Genomic DNA, 18,683 nt, shown 5'->3' with positions numbered 1-18,683 from the left:
GCGGGGCCGGAGCGTGTGTGTCACGAGCGGCGTGGTCTCTGTTAAAAACGCGCTTCAGTCTTTACAGTAAAGCTCGCGCGCAGGATTACAAACAGCACGAACCAGCACGAGCCCGAACCGTCTGTCCTTATATCTGCCAAATAGCTTCCAGTTGAGCCTAAATATGTCTACCATCGTCTGCTGTCACAAAGATCTGGTAAGGACTGCGTGCTTTAATACATTCTAACACCCGTGCATCAGGTAGATAATTAAACATCGGTTTAATAATCAGATTTACCCTCTGTTTTAAGTAGTATTAATGCTGCCTGGACAGATATAGCGTGTTTTGGTGTACTGTAGTGTAGTGTACTAGTATGCAATTAGGTACAGGATTTCTATTTAATGAGTGCTGGTGGAGTCCAGATTGGATTCAGTCTTACAATGTTGGGTTAGCTCCTTCTAAACCGCATACTTTTATATATATATATAAATAGTCCTCAGTTCATTATAGCAAAGTTTACATTTGTGTTTAGTAGTATGTAATTATTGGCATGTTAGTTGTATGGTTTAGTGGTGTGGAATTTGTAGTATCCAGTTAAGAATCAGACTAGTCCCAGCTACATTATATGACGTGATTATTAAATCATTGTATAACTGTTCAGTAGAGCAGTGTGTGATTTGATTAAAAAAAAAAAAAAAAAAAAATATATATATTTTTTTAACGTTAGCTGGAAATATTCCACCTTTTCCGTATGGTGTCATGTTGGGTTCTTTATACAGTCTGTACTGCCACTGTAAGCACTAGTGTCGTACTCTATATGGATTGCATTATATGGGGTATTAATGTATATAAATCCTACTATTCTGGCATTATATTCAGTACAGTAGTGTGTATATGCTGTCATGTATCCGCCTTATGGGTATAATAGGTATAATAAAACTGCATGCATTTATTATATTTTTTATTAAATGAATCGTGGTGGAATCTGGCTTAATTACATCAAACTGAGTTGTGGTGACTGAGTAAAAAATATAATGTACTGGGTATTTTACTACATACATATCACAGTCTTTATAACAAAGCATGAGGGAAAATGCATTATCAGCCTGAATGCGACATGGGTTTTTCAATCCATTTAGGATCATGTTTAATGCATATGATAGGAAAATATAAATATATAAAGACAAGTGTCATCTACCAATGTGCTCAGATTTTATGACTGATTTTCTTTCTCATGTTCCTCTCCCGCTATCTATTCAATTCAACAATGCTGGTTAAGCTACAGTGGTGTGTCGTTTGGAAAGAGTCGGTTGTTTGGAGTGAACATTGGGAGTCAACTCCGGCGAACAAAGTTAAGATTATTGGCATTTTGCAGCACAAAACAAAAACAAAAAACTATAAACATAAATAAAACATGAAATTATTAAAATGTTTACTTATTTAGCAGCTGTATGATACATTTCAAAACGAAAAAAAAAGAAAAAAAAGAATTGTGCATTATATATCAACATTATTTCTCGTATATGTTATAAAGCGTATGGCTTTTTAACACAAAAATGTAATTTAATATTATTTGTTAATTTCTAAAAATAGAACAAAACTTATTTTATTTATTTACGTTAGAAAAAAGTGAACTAAATATGCACCAGTTCTGGAGTCGAAAGAGTCGACTCTTATTGCTGAGTCAATTAACATAACTCACTGAAAAGATTCGGAATGTCGATCACAAATGGCTTAATTGTTAACTCACTGTGCCTTCATGTGAAATAAATATAGATAAAAAGAACTCGTTAGACTCACACTCGCAGCCAACATTCGCGTTCAAATCACTCGAAATTCGAGGACATTTTAAGTGACGAAAACGAGACAAAATGTCTAGCTGTCAAGCATCGCGTTGTCCGTTACGCCATTGTATGTTAACGTTTCTCACAGAATAGCCCAGATCTGTGTAAGTCAAAACGTGGTTTTGGTGGCATCGTTTTTAGTATTTTATTTGGATTTTTTACTAAAGTAGCCGCAGCTTCCATTTTTTAGTCCCACTGACCTACTTTCAGATACTGGCTCATTTTCAAGGGCGGATTGACTCGTGTGAGTGAGCTAGCCGAGATGCGCTGGTTATAAAGGAGCCGGATGTGTTTTAACCCGCTTAATATTACACTAAGTAGCATGTTAAAAATATCGCACTACCAACATTTATGTTAACTATTTTGGCACACTATGTGCTTCATTAATGCGTAGTTAGGACGCAGCAGCTGTAGGTAGGAAATGTCAATGATTGACATTTATTCTGCCAAATAGCATCGCTCGATTCATCGGTTCTAGCCTATCAGCATTCGGGAAAGGTTGCCAGGCGGTTGCTACGCAGTGGCATGCATGATTGTCTTTTTATTTTCAGATAGAAAGATTTTGGAAGGAAGCGACGTAGTGTTTATATAAAGCAGAATGTTCACACACAGGGCACTCGAGTGGGATAGCAGTCTAATGCACTGGTGCTATCGACCTGACAAGGCACCCAAATTGACACGATTGACTGTGCCTGAGAGGCAAAGGTTAAATGAGTTTTATTGACATCGGCCAACTGTGACCTTTGCTGTGTGGTCAAAGAGAGTTTATTGCATAGCTCTGCATGCATGGTATAGGGCTATCTGTAGGGCTCCGCCACTGATTACAGCCTGTTGGCCTGTGTGGGGATAGTATAAGCAGCAAGAGATTGCAACAGGGGAACTGGCAATGATTACATTGGGGGAGGTGGGGTAGGGATTCAAAAAATTAAAAATTTACACAGTTGTTCACATCCGGTGTATCAGCAGCCAGTTCTGTTTCCTAAACCACTTCTGTATTTTCTCTCCACATCTGCAATTTGTCAGATGTGGGGAATCAGTACATATATAACATTTTTAAATGCAAGTCAGAGACAAATGTAATGATGATGATTTAATGATTTGTGCTTAAATCATTATAAAGGTCTGCTATCTAATTATGTCATTTGTGTAAATGACGTCATTTTTGAATCTGGTAAACCAGTGGTGGTGGGGGACAAAATTATAAAATACCATAGAAAATTAATATAGCGGGTGGAAAATTCTTTTTCTGATATTTAAGGAAGGTGAAAGGCAAGTGAAACTTACCCTGTTTAATGTTGCCTAGGTCTATCATTTATCATGCCATTGTCAACTAACTGTGTCAATTGCATTTGTAAATCTTAGTTGTATTTCTACTGTCTTCTTAACAAAAGTAATGACACCAGATAGTGGTCCATTGTATTTATCTTACTTTAATTGTCTGAAAATAGTTCTATTTTATCAAATGTATAATGTGGTTATCTAGCCAGGTCATAAAATCTGATTTGTTTTGTAAATTCTGCTGAAAGCAAGTGTATTAAGTAAGAAGGTGCTTTATTAAAAACTCTTAGCTTTTGTGTTTTTTCCAGCAGCTTTTATTGTGGTCAATTAATTCAGGTTTCCTAGAGGCTGATACTGATAGAGATAATGCTGAAATTGGATTGTAGTCAGAGTTGAAAATGAATGTTGGGCATCACACCGAGCCTAGTTAGTCCAATGTAAATTTATTTGCATTACCAGTCACAAAAAAACAAGTTTCACGTTTTTTGTGTGAAGATAATTGTTACTTGACGATTCATTGAAGATAAATGTCAGAAGAGCTAAATTAAACATAATCTGTCTGCTTACACTGAAGTGTAAACCAACTATAAGCTTAGATAAATCTCCTATTAAAGTATAATGTGTTGTCTTTCTTACCAAGCAGTGTGCAACTGTAAAAATTGTGAACAATAAACATTTTATTTTAAAACACCACTGTAATACACAGTAGACTAATGGCTATAAAGTAGTTATTATATCTACACAGCATCTAAATCACTCAATACAGTATTAAAGTGTATGTGTTAGTAGTTATTTAGTCATCAGTAGTGCTGACTGGGGACTAAGATTAATCTGCATTAAATGTTCACTTGTGTACATAAATGATCTTTTTAATTGCTTGCTTTAACATTTCTATCATTTAGGTCAAGTCATGTAAACGGCAAACATTAACATTTATTTAGTTTACTTTTCCCTAGTCATTAGGCAGTCTCTCTGTTGGTTAGTATGATATGATACTTTTACTACAATTACTACAATATAATACAAACATTATATATTCTAATATATACATATGTGTAAATAATGAAACAGAGTCCAGTGCTGGGCAAAAGGGTAGGGGGGGATCTTGAGTTATTGTATGGGGGAAGCTGGCTCATTAGTGTGAGGACAGTCTGTGTATTCTGGTAATCAACACTAATGCTAAATCAGATGTAAATCTTGGTTTGAGTGTAATGATAGGTTTATTTTGTTTACATGGCAAGATGGCATATATGACAAGTAGTATAATCTGAAAGTTTCTACGGTTGGCTCTATTTATTTTGGTGTTGAGTAATGGGCAAACAAAAAAGCCAAAGAGACGTCATTATGACAGTCATTATCAACTTATAACTTGTTGCTTTACCTAACATGTTGGCACAAAGTCTATGCGCTATGATGTTTTGAATTAAATGATTCATCCCCATCTCTTCACGCTTTGTCAACTCTGTACATTTCGTTCTTACTTTGCACCACTTTTTACAGTGTTGCGTAAGTCTGGGATGATCTTACAGGGGCAAAGAAACAGTAGATGACGTTAGCTTTGAAATACAAGATATATTCACACATTAAAAACAATACAGGTTTAACAACCAGTGAGACTAGATTCAAAATAATAAGCTTTTAATATTACATTTTTCAAACAAGTGTGGTGCGATCTTGTCCTAACGTAGCATGTGATATCGGTATGTTGGATGTCGTGGAAAACCTACGTTAGTTTACATTAGCTAACAGCTTTCATTAGCTAACTCGATGGAAAATAAGAAAAGCCAAACCAAAAATTGATGCAAGGAAATCACTTTTAAATTGCCGGTAAATGCAGCATTGAATATTTATAGTGGCCAGGCAGCGGATGCAGATATTAATGTCAACTTAACCTGGCGACTTAGTGAAAGCAGACGAAATGTTAACTCACGCCGACGTTTTAAACAATACGCTGCATCCTTTTACATGCTAAATAGCAATCATTAGCTAAGGTTACAATGCCTAGTGCTGATGGGCTGCTCTAGTGTTTCATGTCCCATTTAAAAGCTTATGTGCTGTGGTCCAGGAACAAACAAGATAATGCATGTTCAGTCCCACCAAATCAACCTCAACGTCTACAGAGGCCATTTTTTAAGCAAAAGCAAAAAACAAGTTGGTTAAGGCCTGAGGTTAAGGACAACTGGGATGTGTATTAGTGGCTGAAATCCCACTGTGTTGTGTCGGGTCCACTGGTAGTAATGAGTGTAATTGTAATCGCATGTACGAGCTTACAGCCGGTATTGTGCTTCAGCAACAGTGTACTTAATTTACCGCTCATGTAACCATTTCAGTGTTTTTCTCACAATCAGTTAGTTGCTGTAATAATTTAGTTAAATACTTTAGCAGTCAATAGAACAACTACTGCAGTGTCCTGTCCTGTGTCCTCTCTTCATTTCTCAGTCACCCACACACAAGCTGAGAATACGCTTTAGCAAAGGTCAAAACCACAATGCAGAAGCATGCACAGAAGGGTCTTTATTGTAACTGTTTCTCTAACTGTCCTTTCTCAATTCAGTTTCTTGCTTTCTGTGTCCTTCTGTGAAGGACGTAACGGTCCTGTGCACAAGGAAAGGCTTGTGCTTTTTTTAGCTGAGTCATGCCAGGACTTAAACCTCATTTTCAATGGGTCAAATTAAAGATTAATATAGGAATAGGTACCATGGTGAGAATTTGTCCCAATATTTGATGTTGAATTTCTTTTAACTGGTAATCGGCTGTTATTATTTAATGGTTAATCCTTAACAGACAAGCATGTGGTGTCTCATCACATTTTAAAACGCACCGAGTTTTATATAAGCAAGGCTTTATGCTTTCTTGATTAAACGATAACATAGTAGTAACATAGTGATCATTGTAGTAACATAGAACGATAAAATGAACATTAATACAGTGAGCAGAACTAGCTCAGCATTCTCGGGAGAAAGGTGCTGAGGATGGAGAGCACAGACGAAGGGGAGGTTTATGGATGCAGTAAGGGAGGTCATGCAGGTGATTGGGGTGTTAGAAGAAGATGGTGAGGAAAGGGCAAGATGATTCGCTCTGGCGACCCCTAACTGGAAAAAAGGCTTCTTATATCCAAATCTAGTTGTTTCCCATTACCAGTTCATATTGAAACTCTCTGTCGTTAGCACCACCCTCGGTATGACCACAGACTATGTAAACACTGCGTAATGATTTGTAAATGAGGCCATAGCCTGGTTTACTGGGTTATAGCTATGTACATTCATCTATGATCTTTAAGACTGCCAATAACTGTCCAACCAAAAAACAACTGTTTTTTACTATTACAAGCAAAGCTCACGTGTGTCTCATTCTGTCTTGCAGGTTATAATACAGGACCAACACAGAAAAGGTTTTATTCTATAGCCTACGGGATCCCGAGGACTTGATTACAGTCGCTCTAAGCCTGAGAGTTTGCATTAGCGCGGCTACCCGGTCTCCCCCCTGCTCCGTGCTCGCTGGTTTACCAGTATCACCTCAGCCACCCATACAGAAGTGAAGAAAAGACCTGATTGCCAAACCCCGGTACAACTGTTTTGCCAAGAATTAAAAAATTTTTGATTAGGTAAGCACATTGCCTGTTCTGCGGACAAACCGCTGCATTTTCATTTGCATAATCATAATTGCAGTGGTGATAAAATGAAACAGGACATCAAGCCACCTGTTGTATAAAGTGTTTTTTTCTATCAATTATAAAAGGTTCAACTTATAAAACTGCAAATATGATTCCCAATGGATATTTGATCTTCGAGGATGAGAGTTTCCTGGATTCCACCGTTGCCAAGATGAATGCTCTTAGGAAGAGTGGCCAGTTCTGTGATGTCAGACTTCAGGTACACACTTCTCCTTTTATTTTTAGTTTTATAAAATAATTTTTGGGAATATGAGCTATTTATTAGAGCAGATGCAACTGTGCATAGGAAAATAGCATTTTGAAAATAAAATAAGTGCTTATATACACTGATCAGCCATAACATTAAAACCACCTCCTTGTTTCTACTCCCACTGTGCATTTTATCAGCTCCACTTACCATATAGAAACACTTTGTAGTTCTACAATTACTGACTGTAGTCCATCTGTTTCTCTGCATGCTTTGTTATCTCCCTTTCATGCTGTTCTTCAATGGTCAAGACCCCCACAGAGCAGGTATTATTTAGGTGGTGGATCATTCTCAGCACTGCAGTGACACTGACATGGTGGTGGTGTGTTAGTGTGTGTTGTGCTGGTATGAGTGGATCAGACACAGCAGCGCTGCTGGAGTTTTTAAATACCGTGTCCACTCACTGTCCACTCTATTAGACACTCCTACCCAGTTGGTTCACCTTGTAGATGTAGTTAGAGCCAGAGACGATCGCTCATCTATTGCTGCTGTTTGAGTTGGTCATCTTTGAGATCTTCATCAGTGGTCACAGGACACTGCCCACGGGGTGCTGTTGGCTGGATATTTTTGGTTGGTGGATTATTCTCAGTCCAGCAGTGACAGTGAGGTGTTTAAAAACTCCAGCAGTGCTGCTGTGTCTTATCCACTCTTACCAGCACAACACACACTAACACACCACCACCCTGTCAGTGTCACTGCAGTGCTGAGAATGATCCACCACCTAAATAATACCTGCTCTGTGGTGGTCCTGTGGGGGTCCTGACCTTAGAAGAACAGCATGAAAGGGGGCTAACAAAGCATGCAAAGAAACAGATGGACTACAGTCAGTAATTGTAGAACTACAAAGTGCTTCTATATGGTAAGTGGAGCTGATAAAATGGACAGTGAATGTAGAAACAAGGAGGTGGTTTTAATGTTATGGCTGATCGGTGTATATTGAGTCTTCCTTACACTGTGTACTTACAGCATATGAAACATTAGAAAGTTGTCTGGTTGGTTGGATGTCAATCAACAGCTCTGCAGAGTTCTAGGCTGAGTTATTGGTCTAACTGTTTATTACACTAAATTCTAAGAATGATCATTTGGCTGAAGCAAGGAATCATAAACCACATGTTTACCACTGGGTCACATCAATTCTTTTAGCATTTGGCCATACAGTCTCGCCTTTTTTCGCATTTCTTCATGCTTCTTCATACTGACTTGTAGTATATTATAGTGTTGAGTATGATTGTGATGGTCAGTATCTACATCAATGTAACCTTTCGTCCTTTGACCCTGCCAGGTGTGTGGTCATGAGTTGATGGCGCACCGTGCGGTGCTGGCTTGCTGCAGCCCGTACCTCTTTGAGATCTTCAACAGTGACCTGGAGCCTCACGGCATCTCCCATGTGAAGTTTGAAGATCTGAACCCAGAGGCTGTGGAGATCCTGCTCAACTATGCCTACACTGCCCAGTAAGTATGCTTCGGCCATTTCTTTTTACCTTAATGATCGAGACCCAGAATCATTTAACTTATTGTCTGTATGTTTGTCATTACTTTTAAGGCTGAAGGCAGATAAGGATCTGGTTAGGGAGGTCTACTCTGCAGCTAAAAGGCTCAAGATGGAACGGGTGAAGCAGGTAGGCTTTAAAACTGTAGCATATATCAAACGTTTAAGAATGACTGTTGGTGTTGCCTTGTTGTTTTTGGATTTCACATATTCAGTACACTCAGCATGGTTCAATTAATAAATTGGCAGAGGATGTAAGCCTGTGGTACTTATCATTAGGTTAAGCACTTTTAAGTTAAGCTCTTGCACAAGGGCTCAATTGTGGAGTGGTAGCTTGAGAACTAGGATTTGAACTTAATGGCCCAAAGCCTTAAACCTGAAGCCACAATGGTCTACACTTTATCAACCACTACAATTAAAGCAGGTTGCAGTCCAACCAATAGAGTGCTTAGGCCAAAGATGTCTTACTTGAACTTGTAACCAGATACTCTTGTATTACTCTGTCACTACATTTACATTTATAAAATTTGGCAGATGCTTTCATGCAAACCAAATTGCAGTTGTGACTGAATATAATCAATCCAAGCATTTGATGCTTAGAGGGCCCAACAGTGCTACCTTGGCGGTGGTGGGGCTTCAACTAGTCCAGTATCATGACCGCTACCATCAGATACTACCACAATATGCATGTACTCTTTTTTTTAAGTTTGTATCTAATCTCTCTTTTTTAGATCTGTGGAGACTATCTGCTCTCCAAAATTGACTCCCAGAATGCTATCTCCTATCGCAACTTTGCAAGCAGCATGGGGGACAGTCGTCTGCTAGCCAAGATTGACGGCTACATCCAGGAGCATCTGTTGGAGATATCCGAGCAGGAGGACTTCCTCAAACTTCCTCGTCTGAAGGCAAGTTCTTCACGGCTCGTGTTTGTGTTTATGATTTAGAATCCACACTCACATAAGGCATGCTCTTGTGAGTATTAGTTTGTCATGAATCAGCACAAAGCTTAATGAATTCCCCCAACAGTGGGTGTATTAAATGATCTGTACTAATGAGATGTTTGACATGCTTACAGTTGGAGGTGATGCTGGAGGATCACCTGAGCTTGCCCAGCAATGGAAAGCTGTATTCGAAAGTAATCAGCTGGGTGCAGCGCAGCATGTGGGAGAACGGGGAGCCGCTAGAGAGACTGATGGAAGAGGTGAGCACTACATTCCTTTGAGATTCTCTTTTTCTCACCTTTTTTTTTTACACCCATTTCTTTGCCCCACAACCTTGCATTCTCTGACAACACTGACAAGTCTGTTCAAAAACTTACAGCCTTGATGATTTTGTTTTATATCTATCTTTTATTTTAACACAAACTACCCCTTCCCCCAGGTCTTTTAAGAGTATATATTTTGCAATAGGTACAGTGCGGGGCTGTTACACACTCCGCAAAGGCCAGAGGTTAGTCCAGGTGAGCAGAACTTAAAAAGCCGCCCGTTCAGGGCTCTGTTTTTGCGAGTCGAACGCTCCTCTCCGAACTGAAAGAAAGCCTTGTTGTCGAACTAATGAACTAATGTCTCATTTTTCTAAGCAGGTGTGTGAGTGCGTATAGACGCGTTTTGGGCATTAGCACTAACGGCTTTTCCTCCCCATTGATTTTGTTTTTTTCTTTAGGTTTATTAAAGCAAACATCTGCAGGACTTTGAGCAGAGTGAAGAAACCACAGCTGGGGCCTCCAGGGTAATGATTCAGGAAAAAAGAGGGAGAGAAAGAAAAACGGGGAGCCACGTCTGTTGATGAAAGCCACTCGCACCAGCGCAAATATTGTCTTCAGCGCACACTTGCAAAGAAATATTAGAAGATAAGACCACTCGAGCTCAAAAATGCACATGAGCTTGTAGTTATGAATGCAGAAAAAAGCATACGTTTTAAGATGTTTTAAATTGTAGCATAAACAAACTATTGATGCCTTGTAGTATTCTTTAGTTTCTTAGCTAGATATCCATCTGAGGAAAGTACGTGCAAAAGTTGTCCATCAACTGTGCGAAGCCTACACTTTAAATTTGGAGATCATTTAAGAAAATCTAAATTCTGAGAAATTTAAAAACAACCCATCCTACAGATGTTTTAAAAATAGGCTTGTTGTCATATTTAGTATCATTCGGCTAATCAAAGTGGCCCTGCAGACTACCAGAGACTGTCAAGTAATATTACAGATGTTGCAATAAACAACATCAAAATCCCAAATTGCCAAATGGTGCCGCTATTGCTGACGGTGAATTGCTTTCACCTTTAAAATCACTTGTTTCAGGGCACCCAGGTGGCGCAGCGGGATATTCCACTAGCACACCAGCACTCCTCGGTTCAAAACTCGGTGTTGCCACCGGTCGGCTGGGCGCCATCCGGCGGGCATAATTGGCAGTGCCTGCAGCAGATACTAATTGGCCACCGTATCTGCAGGGTGGGGGCCGGACTATGTGTGGGTGGGTGTGTCTTCATACGCTGTGTAAGGACCCTGATTGTGCAGAACGCAGTGGTGAGAAGAGGTGGGCTGTACACGTGTCGGAAGAGACGTGTACAGCGACGTGCTCTCCTTGGATATAATCGGGTATCTCTCAGCAGCGGAAGACAAAATTGAGTGCGCTCAATTGGGAGAAAATGCATTAAAAACAATTACTTGTTTTAGGTGTCAGTATTGGAACTATTCAGTGAAATACCTAATGATAGCCTCTTAATAGTGCATTACCTGAGTGGACCAAGTTATATACACAAGATGTAGAATAGATCATACAAAAATCACTCACCAATACTTAAAAGAAGTAGTCATTCCCCCAACATGTGAAAAATGCCAAACACAGCTCACAATAAAACGTATTCTAATCGAATGCCCCGAATACACCAGAGACAGACAACAGCTACACATACCTGGAACTGTTAAAGAAACCCTCAACCAAGAAAACACAAGAACAATCCTAAACTTCCTGGCAGGAACAACAATGAAAACAAAAATATAATTGGATAAATAGAAACAAGAAAAAAAAGACTTAATAAATATAATAGTGACTTAATAAATAATAGTGGATTACCTAGATTGAATGAAGCTATTTGGTAATGTGTAATATTTCCAGACAATGGAACAGCCAGACCATTAGAATTACAGTTGATTGATTTGATTTTTGGGGGCATAAAATCCTTAATTAAAATAAAAACAACTTAGTCTTACCCCATATCCCTTGTAAAATAATTCTGCCTAAACAGGGCCTTAGGACTATTGATTCTTTTGGACTAATACTTACAGTACATGTAGGCAGTTGTAGAAGACGTGTAGACATGTAGGCAGTTAAGATATTGGACTAGTAATCAGAAGGTTGCTGGTTCAAACCCCACGACTGCTAGGTTACCACTGTTGGGCCCTTGAGCAAGGCCCTTAACCCTCAATTACATAGACTGTATACTGTAAGTTGCTTTGTATAAAAGTTTTCGCCAAATGCCGAAAATGTAAAGAATTAACAGATCGCGCCACATTTAACTGGAGTGTGCATGAGGGTTTTTTTCTTTTTTTTTCTCCCCCTTCTTAATTTTGTTGGTTCATAATATTTTCAGTATGAAAATTGTTATTCACATTTTCAAAACATGTATTAATTTATACATGAGTTTAAGTTCAATGCCTATTTTAATTCCAGTATTTTTAAGTTATATAATTTAAACTGATTGAGAAAAAAAAACATCCCTGCCCTGCACCTGAAGCAGATTAAGAAGGAGCTGCCGGAGCCGTTTGTCTTTCTGGATTATGTGTAACTTTACTTCAAGTCTAACTAACCTCCCCAGTCATGAAGATAACACCATCAGCACGTCTGGATAGCAGCCGACACAGCAAACCTGTTTTTCTCTGTTTCTTTTATATTAACAAGTAGTTCCTGGGTTGTAAAGCTGCCATCTGTGTGTGTGTGAGAAGAAAAAAAAATGCTCCCGAAGCCTCGACGGTGCCAACGAAGAGCTTTTTGTGCCACCGTGCTTTCATAAATCTCCCTGAACAGAAGCCACATTGTGTTCACAGTTTTAACATGGATTTTTCAGCACCCTGCGGCCATCTTGCGGCGTCACCTTTTCTCCCCCTCTTTTCTTCTTTTCCTGTGTTGCCGGGTGCACTGTTGCCATGGAGACAGCCACATGGGTTCTTGTGTCGCTGTGTGTCTTGCAGGTGCAAACGCTGTACTATTCGGCTGATCACAAGCTGCTCGATGGGGGCCTGCTTGAGAGCCAGGCCGAGGTGTTTGGCGCCGAAGACGACCGCGTTCAGTTTGTGCAGGTACACGAAACCAGCACCAAACCGGTTTAGCCCTGCCAGACTATTTGGCATGGCGTTAAATTGTAGTTGGATTTTGTAGCTTGAAGTTAAGAAGCAGCTGCTTTGTGTTGCAGGCTTTTTGATGCTGCTTGTTCTTGTAGGAGTGCATAGATTGTTTTCTATGCTCTAATGAATGTGTGTAGTAGTCATGTAGTTGGGGAAGGTGTAGCGTGGCTTGTAGCTTTGCTTTAAAGAGTATAAGCACTAGATTAGGTTTTAGACTGGTGGATGCAAAGCACTTTCAGCCTGATTTGTAATTAATATTGCAAGAAATTATAAATAGGATCCACCGTAGTGGGTGTTTAGAATCAGAAAGGTGTGTTGGTGTGACCATGGGAACAGTGTCTGTAGCTGCACTGTGCATTTACAGAAGAAACCACCGCGAGAGAATGTTCACAGACAGCTGAGCAACAGCTCTTCCGGCAGCCTCTCACCCGGCTCGGCCAAGCTGGAGTGGAAATACATCGCCTCCGAGAAGACCACCAGTAAGCATTTAACACCTAGCACTTAATAGTGCATTATGAAGATGCACTTAAAGCTTTTTAATAATCAAAACCTCTTTACACATCCACAACTTGCTTTAATTATTCCCTTACAGACAGTACATACTTGTGCCTGGCTGTGCTCAATGGCGTACTGTGCGTCATCTTTCTGCATGGTCGAAACAGTCCCCAGACCTCCCCCTCGGCCACACCCTGCCTGCAAAAGAGCATGAGCTTCGAGTCTGCACCCCTGGAAGAGGAGCAGGAGCGGATGCTAGCTCCCATGCACTATGCCCGTTCCGGTCTGGGTACTGCTGCTCTCAGTGGACGACTGATCGCTGCAGGTTGGTTAATTTTTGATTCATGGGGATTTCTTTTGGGTACATGTATACTTCTCTGAAATGTGTTTTTAAATGCAGCATATATCAGTGCAATGTTATAAAACAATATCTAATGCTTTGAGAGGTACAAAAACCACAATCTCAATAATTTTGAAAGAAGAAATTTGACAAGACCTTGAAACTTCCTAGAGCTGACTGTCCTACCAATTTGGGCATATGGGCAAAAAGGAGCTTGCTCAGAGAGGTAAGGTGGCTCTCTTTGACGGGTCAGTCTAAAAAAAGCTTCAAAAATCATGTGCAGAAGTAGGAGAACCTGTTGGTTGGACAGCCTTCTTTGTAGCACTCCATAAATCAGACCCCTATAGCAGGGTGGCAAGATTTTTCAAAATGCATATTACATGCCGCTTGGACTCTGGTAAAATGAGGGGGAAAGAGATAAAAAGGGCTTTTACTGGGCAGAACAGCAAGCATTAGGTCTGGTCAAAAACAGGCACTATACACCTGAAGAAATCTCTATGCAAACTCACACTGGGGCAACAGTTCACCTTTTAACACAATGACCCAAAGCATACAGCCAAAACAACACATCTTCCCAGCCAAAGACCAAACCGAAATCCCATTGAACATCTGTCATCATTATGTCTGAGCTTTAGAGGATTTGTCATAAACTGCCCAAACCTTGGTGTGGAAGGCTTGTGGAGACATATCCAAGAAAGCTTGCAGCTATATAATCTACCATTTGCTCATATAAAATATTAAATGTTGGGTCTGAATACTTCTATGAACGAGATATTTTATTTATTTATTTATTTTAGAAATACGTCTTCAAAATATGTGGCAATAGTTTGGGGAATGCCCATCCGTCTTAATCACTAAGTTGAAAGCATGTAATTTGTTTTATATAATTAATTTGTATACATCTGGGTGGGATCATATGTGTACCTTCTTTCTAATTGGTCAGTTCATGTGTTGTAGACACACAAACATTTTTTGGAATTAAATTGGAAATTCTGTGTGGGGTTTCATAGGGTACAAACTACAAATTCACTTCAAAGTAACGTAGTCTTTAATGTGGAACGTCTGGCATTTATTCTGTAGGTGGTTACAACCGAGAGGAATGCCTGAGGACTGTGGAATGTTACGACCTGAAGAATAATAGCTGGAGTTTTATTGCGCCAATGAGAACACCCCGGGCTCGCTTTCAGATGGCTGTGCTTATGGTAAATATAGGGTTATTTTTGGAGCTGTGTACAATTTTGATCTTAAATGCCTTTGATTTTAAATTTACAACCAATCAGGATCATCTGTACGTGATGGGTGGATCTAACGGTCATTCGGATGAGCTGAGCTGTGGGGAGATGTACAACCCGAGCAAAGATGAGTGGACCCAAGTCCCAGAGCTTCGGACCAATCGCTGCAATGCAGGTGAGCAAGGCGGGGAGGGGCATCCTGCAGTTTGTACATGGTTTGTTTTGTCTGGTAGCAATTCAAGACAAAACACTGGTGATGTTTATTCACTTGTTTGTTTTCATAGGTGTCTGTTCTCTAAACAACAAGCTCTATGTTGTGGGGGGATCAGACCCCTGTGGACAGAAAGGTCTAAAGAACTGTGATGCTTTTGATCCTGTGACCAAGGAGTGGACCAGCTGTGCCCCGTTAAACATCAGTGAGTGCATGTTTGTCACTCAAGCTAGTATTAGAATGCAGGCTGATCAGTATTCAGTCTGGTTTCGCTGATCTATTTTTAAAGAACCGAGTTCTGTGTTCATGTGCAGGGAGGCACCAGGCGGCTGTGTGCGAGTTGGATGGCTTTATGTACGTGATTGGTGGAGCTGAGTCGTGGAACTGTCTGAACAGCGTGGAGCGTTACAACCCCGAAAACAACACCTGGACCCTGGTCGCCCCTATGAACGTGGCTCGCAGAGGAGCTGGCGTGGGCATACATGCAGGTACGTTTAAAGGGAAAGACTCATTGCATAGGGAAAATCTGTAAACATTGTGGAACTACAGATGTAAAATTTGGATTGGCAATCCATTGCTGTTACTCTAGAATAGTAGCAAAGACATTTGCTACAATTACTGCTGCCTCCTACACCAGGAGTGACTAGTAATTCTTGCTCACAAGCAGGTTGAAAACAAGCAGTCAATTGGATTGGTGTTGAGTTTAAAAGACGTTGAGTTTCAAGATATTTCTTCCAATAATGTTGTATGGGAAACCTGTTAATGCGTTCCATGGTCCCGTGGAACTGCATATATTTTAGGCTAATGTAAAAGTATGTTTTTTTTTTTTTACACTTATGCACTGAAAATAATGCAAATATCAATAAAAAACACAAAAACAATCGAAAAACTGTTAAAAATCAATAAAAATACAATAAAACCTAGACTTTACCTTTAACTCTTTATCGTTTCCTTATGCTTCTTAATTGTGGAGATGCTCGATCTTGGAATACCATATTCCTTAGCATTGTGCGCTGACTGTGCCGTTATTTCCTATAGAGAGTGCCAGTGCACAAAGCTTGACGTGACTTTGTACTAAAACAACGAGCGAGGAATTTTATTAGTTTTAATACATTAAGTCACATTAAGCTTTTTTTAACGATAAGCGTTTTAGACTCTTGGAAAAACGTATTCTGACCATTTCTCAGCACCTCGAGCTATAACACAAGTTTAAAAGTGAAACAGTGAGGAAAATCCAGCTAAACACAGATACAGTGAATTTGACTGTTATTCTACACAAATGCATATTCGTCTCATATTTGCACTTTGATGAAGGGGACAAATTTCTCAACAAAGGGCGTCGAGTTTCAAAGATTTCGAGTTTAGGGGACATCGAGTTACAAGGTACCACTGTATTTGTCAGAATACTGATGGGTGGGTGACTTGGTAGTGTACTGTTATTTTGTATGATGCCATAGCCATTGTTGCTTCCAAAGATGTATAACCGACTTTACTGTCTGGATGAGAGACCATGGGTGTGTTCGAAAACCTAGGGAGCTGCCTTGCTGTCTTACTGTCTACATAGGCAGCTGCCTCAGTAGAGAGGATTCTAATAAGTCGTCGACTCATAAGGCAGGTTATTCGAACGCACTACTTAGACGGCGATAACATCAGGTTTTGCTCACTAGGTTTTCGAACACACCCTACTTTCTTGTTAAAAAGACTTGTTATTGACTTGCTTAGCTCTTGTTTTTGGTAACTAATCAGTAACCTAGCTGAGTTTTACATATACACAAAATAGTCCATGCTTAGATAGAGATGCTTGATCCGCTTCTTGGGAACTTCAGTGTTTTTGTCCTAACCTTGCAAGCATGCTATCAAGATGTGTATAAAACAACTTGTGTACACATCACAATGACTTACTGATTTCAAAAGCAAAAATACATTTCAAAGTCTCCATCTTCTGTCCTCTTTATAGGAAAGCTGTTTGTAGCGGGCGGTTTCGATGGCTCGCACGCCCTGCGCTGTGTGGAGGTCTACGACCCAGCCCGCAACGAATGGAAGATGCTCGGGAGTATGAATTCAGCACGGAGCAACGCTGGTGTCGCCGTACTTGGCAACCTCATCTTCGCTGTCGGTGGTTTCGACGGCAACGAGTTCCTGAACACTTTGGAGGTTTACAACCCGGAGCTGGATGAGTGGAGCACCTGCACTGATGCCTTCGACAGCGCCTAAGAGATCGATGGAACGGGAAGGGGGGGGGGGGGGGGGGGTACCAGGGTGTTGAGGGGTACCAGGGTGTTGAGGGGTACCAGGGTGTTGAGGGGTGCTTGTAGGTATCGTCTCTCAAACTAACAGGCTTAGTGACGTAATCGTGCTTCGTGATGTAGTGTACGTATAAGGGTCGGGGGTGGGGGGTTTAGTCTCTGTGGGAGGGATTTATGGGGTCTTCAGTGAAGACCGACTAAAGGGTGAGGTGGGGATGTATTCATTCGGAATGGGATTGGGGGGTGTGGGGGGGATTTAGCAACCATCCTTTTGCATATTGTATTTGTGTTGTATATATTGTTTTTCTCTGTCAGTTGGTTTTACTTTACAAAAAATGCCAACCTTTATTGCACACTGCGTGTACATTTGAGTTGATTTGTTGAGTTTAGTTTGGAAGAGATTCTCAGAAAGGCACTGGAAGGTTTAATTTGTTGAACTGGTTTGAATTGATTAAAAATATGAACTGAAGATGATGCTCTGTTATAAAAGCCTTATTAAACAAAATCACTCGCATAGCTTTTTGCATTACAATAGCAGGATTGGATCTCCATCGATGGCCTTTTCTATTTTTGATACACTGCTGATTGATGAATGAGATAAACCATAATCAGTGCCAGTTCATTTACATTTACACATGAACACATTCACACACACTGTATAATTTCTGTTATCCATAATCTGCAGTTTTTTCCTAACCTAGGACTTTTTTTTTCCTTTTAATATTTTCTTTTCAATATTTCTGTTTTAAACATCTAAGAAGTGAATAATTCTTCAATGTTTTTTTTCCACATTAGACTGACCTAGGTAAAAAAAACTGTATTCCATTTGTTACAAACTGATATTTCCTAACAAATAAAATAATTCACCAGTGAAACCAGTGATTCGTGTCCTTTTTTCATTGATGAAATTTAGACTTCTTGAGTACAACTTGTCGAAAGACCATGGAAATCTGAACATACACAAGAGGCAATTGTAGGAACTGGATTAGTAATTGAAAGGTCGCTGGTTCAAATCCCACCACTGCTGCCAGGTTGCCACTGTTGGGCCCCTAAACAAGGCCCTTAACCTTCATTGCTTAGACAATATACACTGATCAGCCATAACATTAAAACCACCTCCTTGTTTCTACACTCACTGTTCATTTTATCAGCTCCACTTACCATATAGGAGCACTTTGTAGTTCTACAATTACTGACTGTAGTCCATCTGTTTCTCTACATACTTTTTTAACCTGCTTTCATGCTGTTCTTCAATGGTCAGGACCACCACAGAGTAGGTATTATTTAGGTGGTGGATCATTCTCAG

The 18,683-nt window shown here is 40.0% G+C and overlaps 1 protein-coding gene across 1 annotated transcript; it reads left to right on the top strand.

The window, feature by feature from the left end:
- The first annotated feature begins 65 nt into the window (after nucleotides 1-65).
- On the top strand, nucleotides 66-18,252 carry ivns1abpa (influenza virus NS1A binding protein a). The gene is made up of 15 exons (XM_063001888.1): nucleotides 66-196; nucleotides 6,466-6,706; nucleotides 6,841-6,974; nucleotides 8,305-8,474; nucleotides 8,566-8,641; nucleotides 9,243-9,416; nucleotides 9,587-9,712; nucleotides 12,701-12,808; nucleotides 13,218-13,332; nucleotides 13,446-13,673; nucleotides 14,769-14,890; nucleotides 14,969-15,095; nucleotides 15,205-15,336; nucleotides 15,446-15,619; nucleotides 17,089-18,252. The coding sequence occupies exons 3-15, from the start codon at nucleotides 6,864-6,866 to the stop codon at nucleotides 17,343-17,345; spliced, it is 1,920 nt and encodes a 639-aa protein (XP_062857958.1). The 5' UTR covers nucleotides 66-196; nucleotides 6,466-6,706; nucleotides 6,841-6,863; the 3' UTR covers nucleotides 17,346-18,252.
- The last annotated feature ends 431 nt before the right edge of the window (nucleotides 18,253-18,683 follow it).

Source organism: Trichomycterus rosablanca, chromosome 9 (genome assembly GCF_030014385.1).
Source record: "Trichomycterus rosablanca isolate fTriRos1 chromosome 9, fTriRos1.hap1, whole genome shotgun sequence".
Classification (NCBI taxonomy): Eukaryota; Metazoa; Chordata; class Actinopteri; order Siluriformes; family Trichomycteridae; genus Trichomycterus; species Trichomycterus rosablanca.
Note: the sequence above shows the minus strand (reverse complement) of the source record. Positions and strands in the feature narration are given on the sequence as shown.

Bases quoted from the DNA above. Each gene is read 5' to 3' on its own strand.
- ivns1abpa (XM_063001888.1), top strand. From the start codon at position 6,864: ATGATTCCCAATGGATATTTGATCTTCGAGGATGAGAGTTTCCTGGAT. The intron at 8,642-9,242 runs GTAGGCTTTAAA...TCTCTTTTTTAG, and splicing joins AGATGGAACGGGTGAAGCAG to ATCTGTGGAGACTATCTGCT. The intron at 13,674-14,768 runs GTTGGTTAATTT...TTTATTCTGTAG, and splicing joins TGGACGACTGATCGCTGCAG to GTGGTTACAACCGAGAGGAA.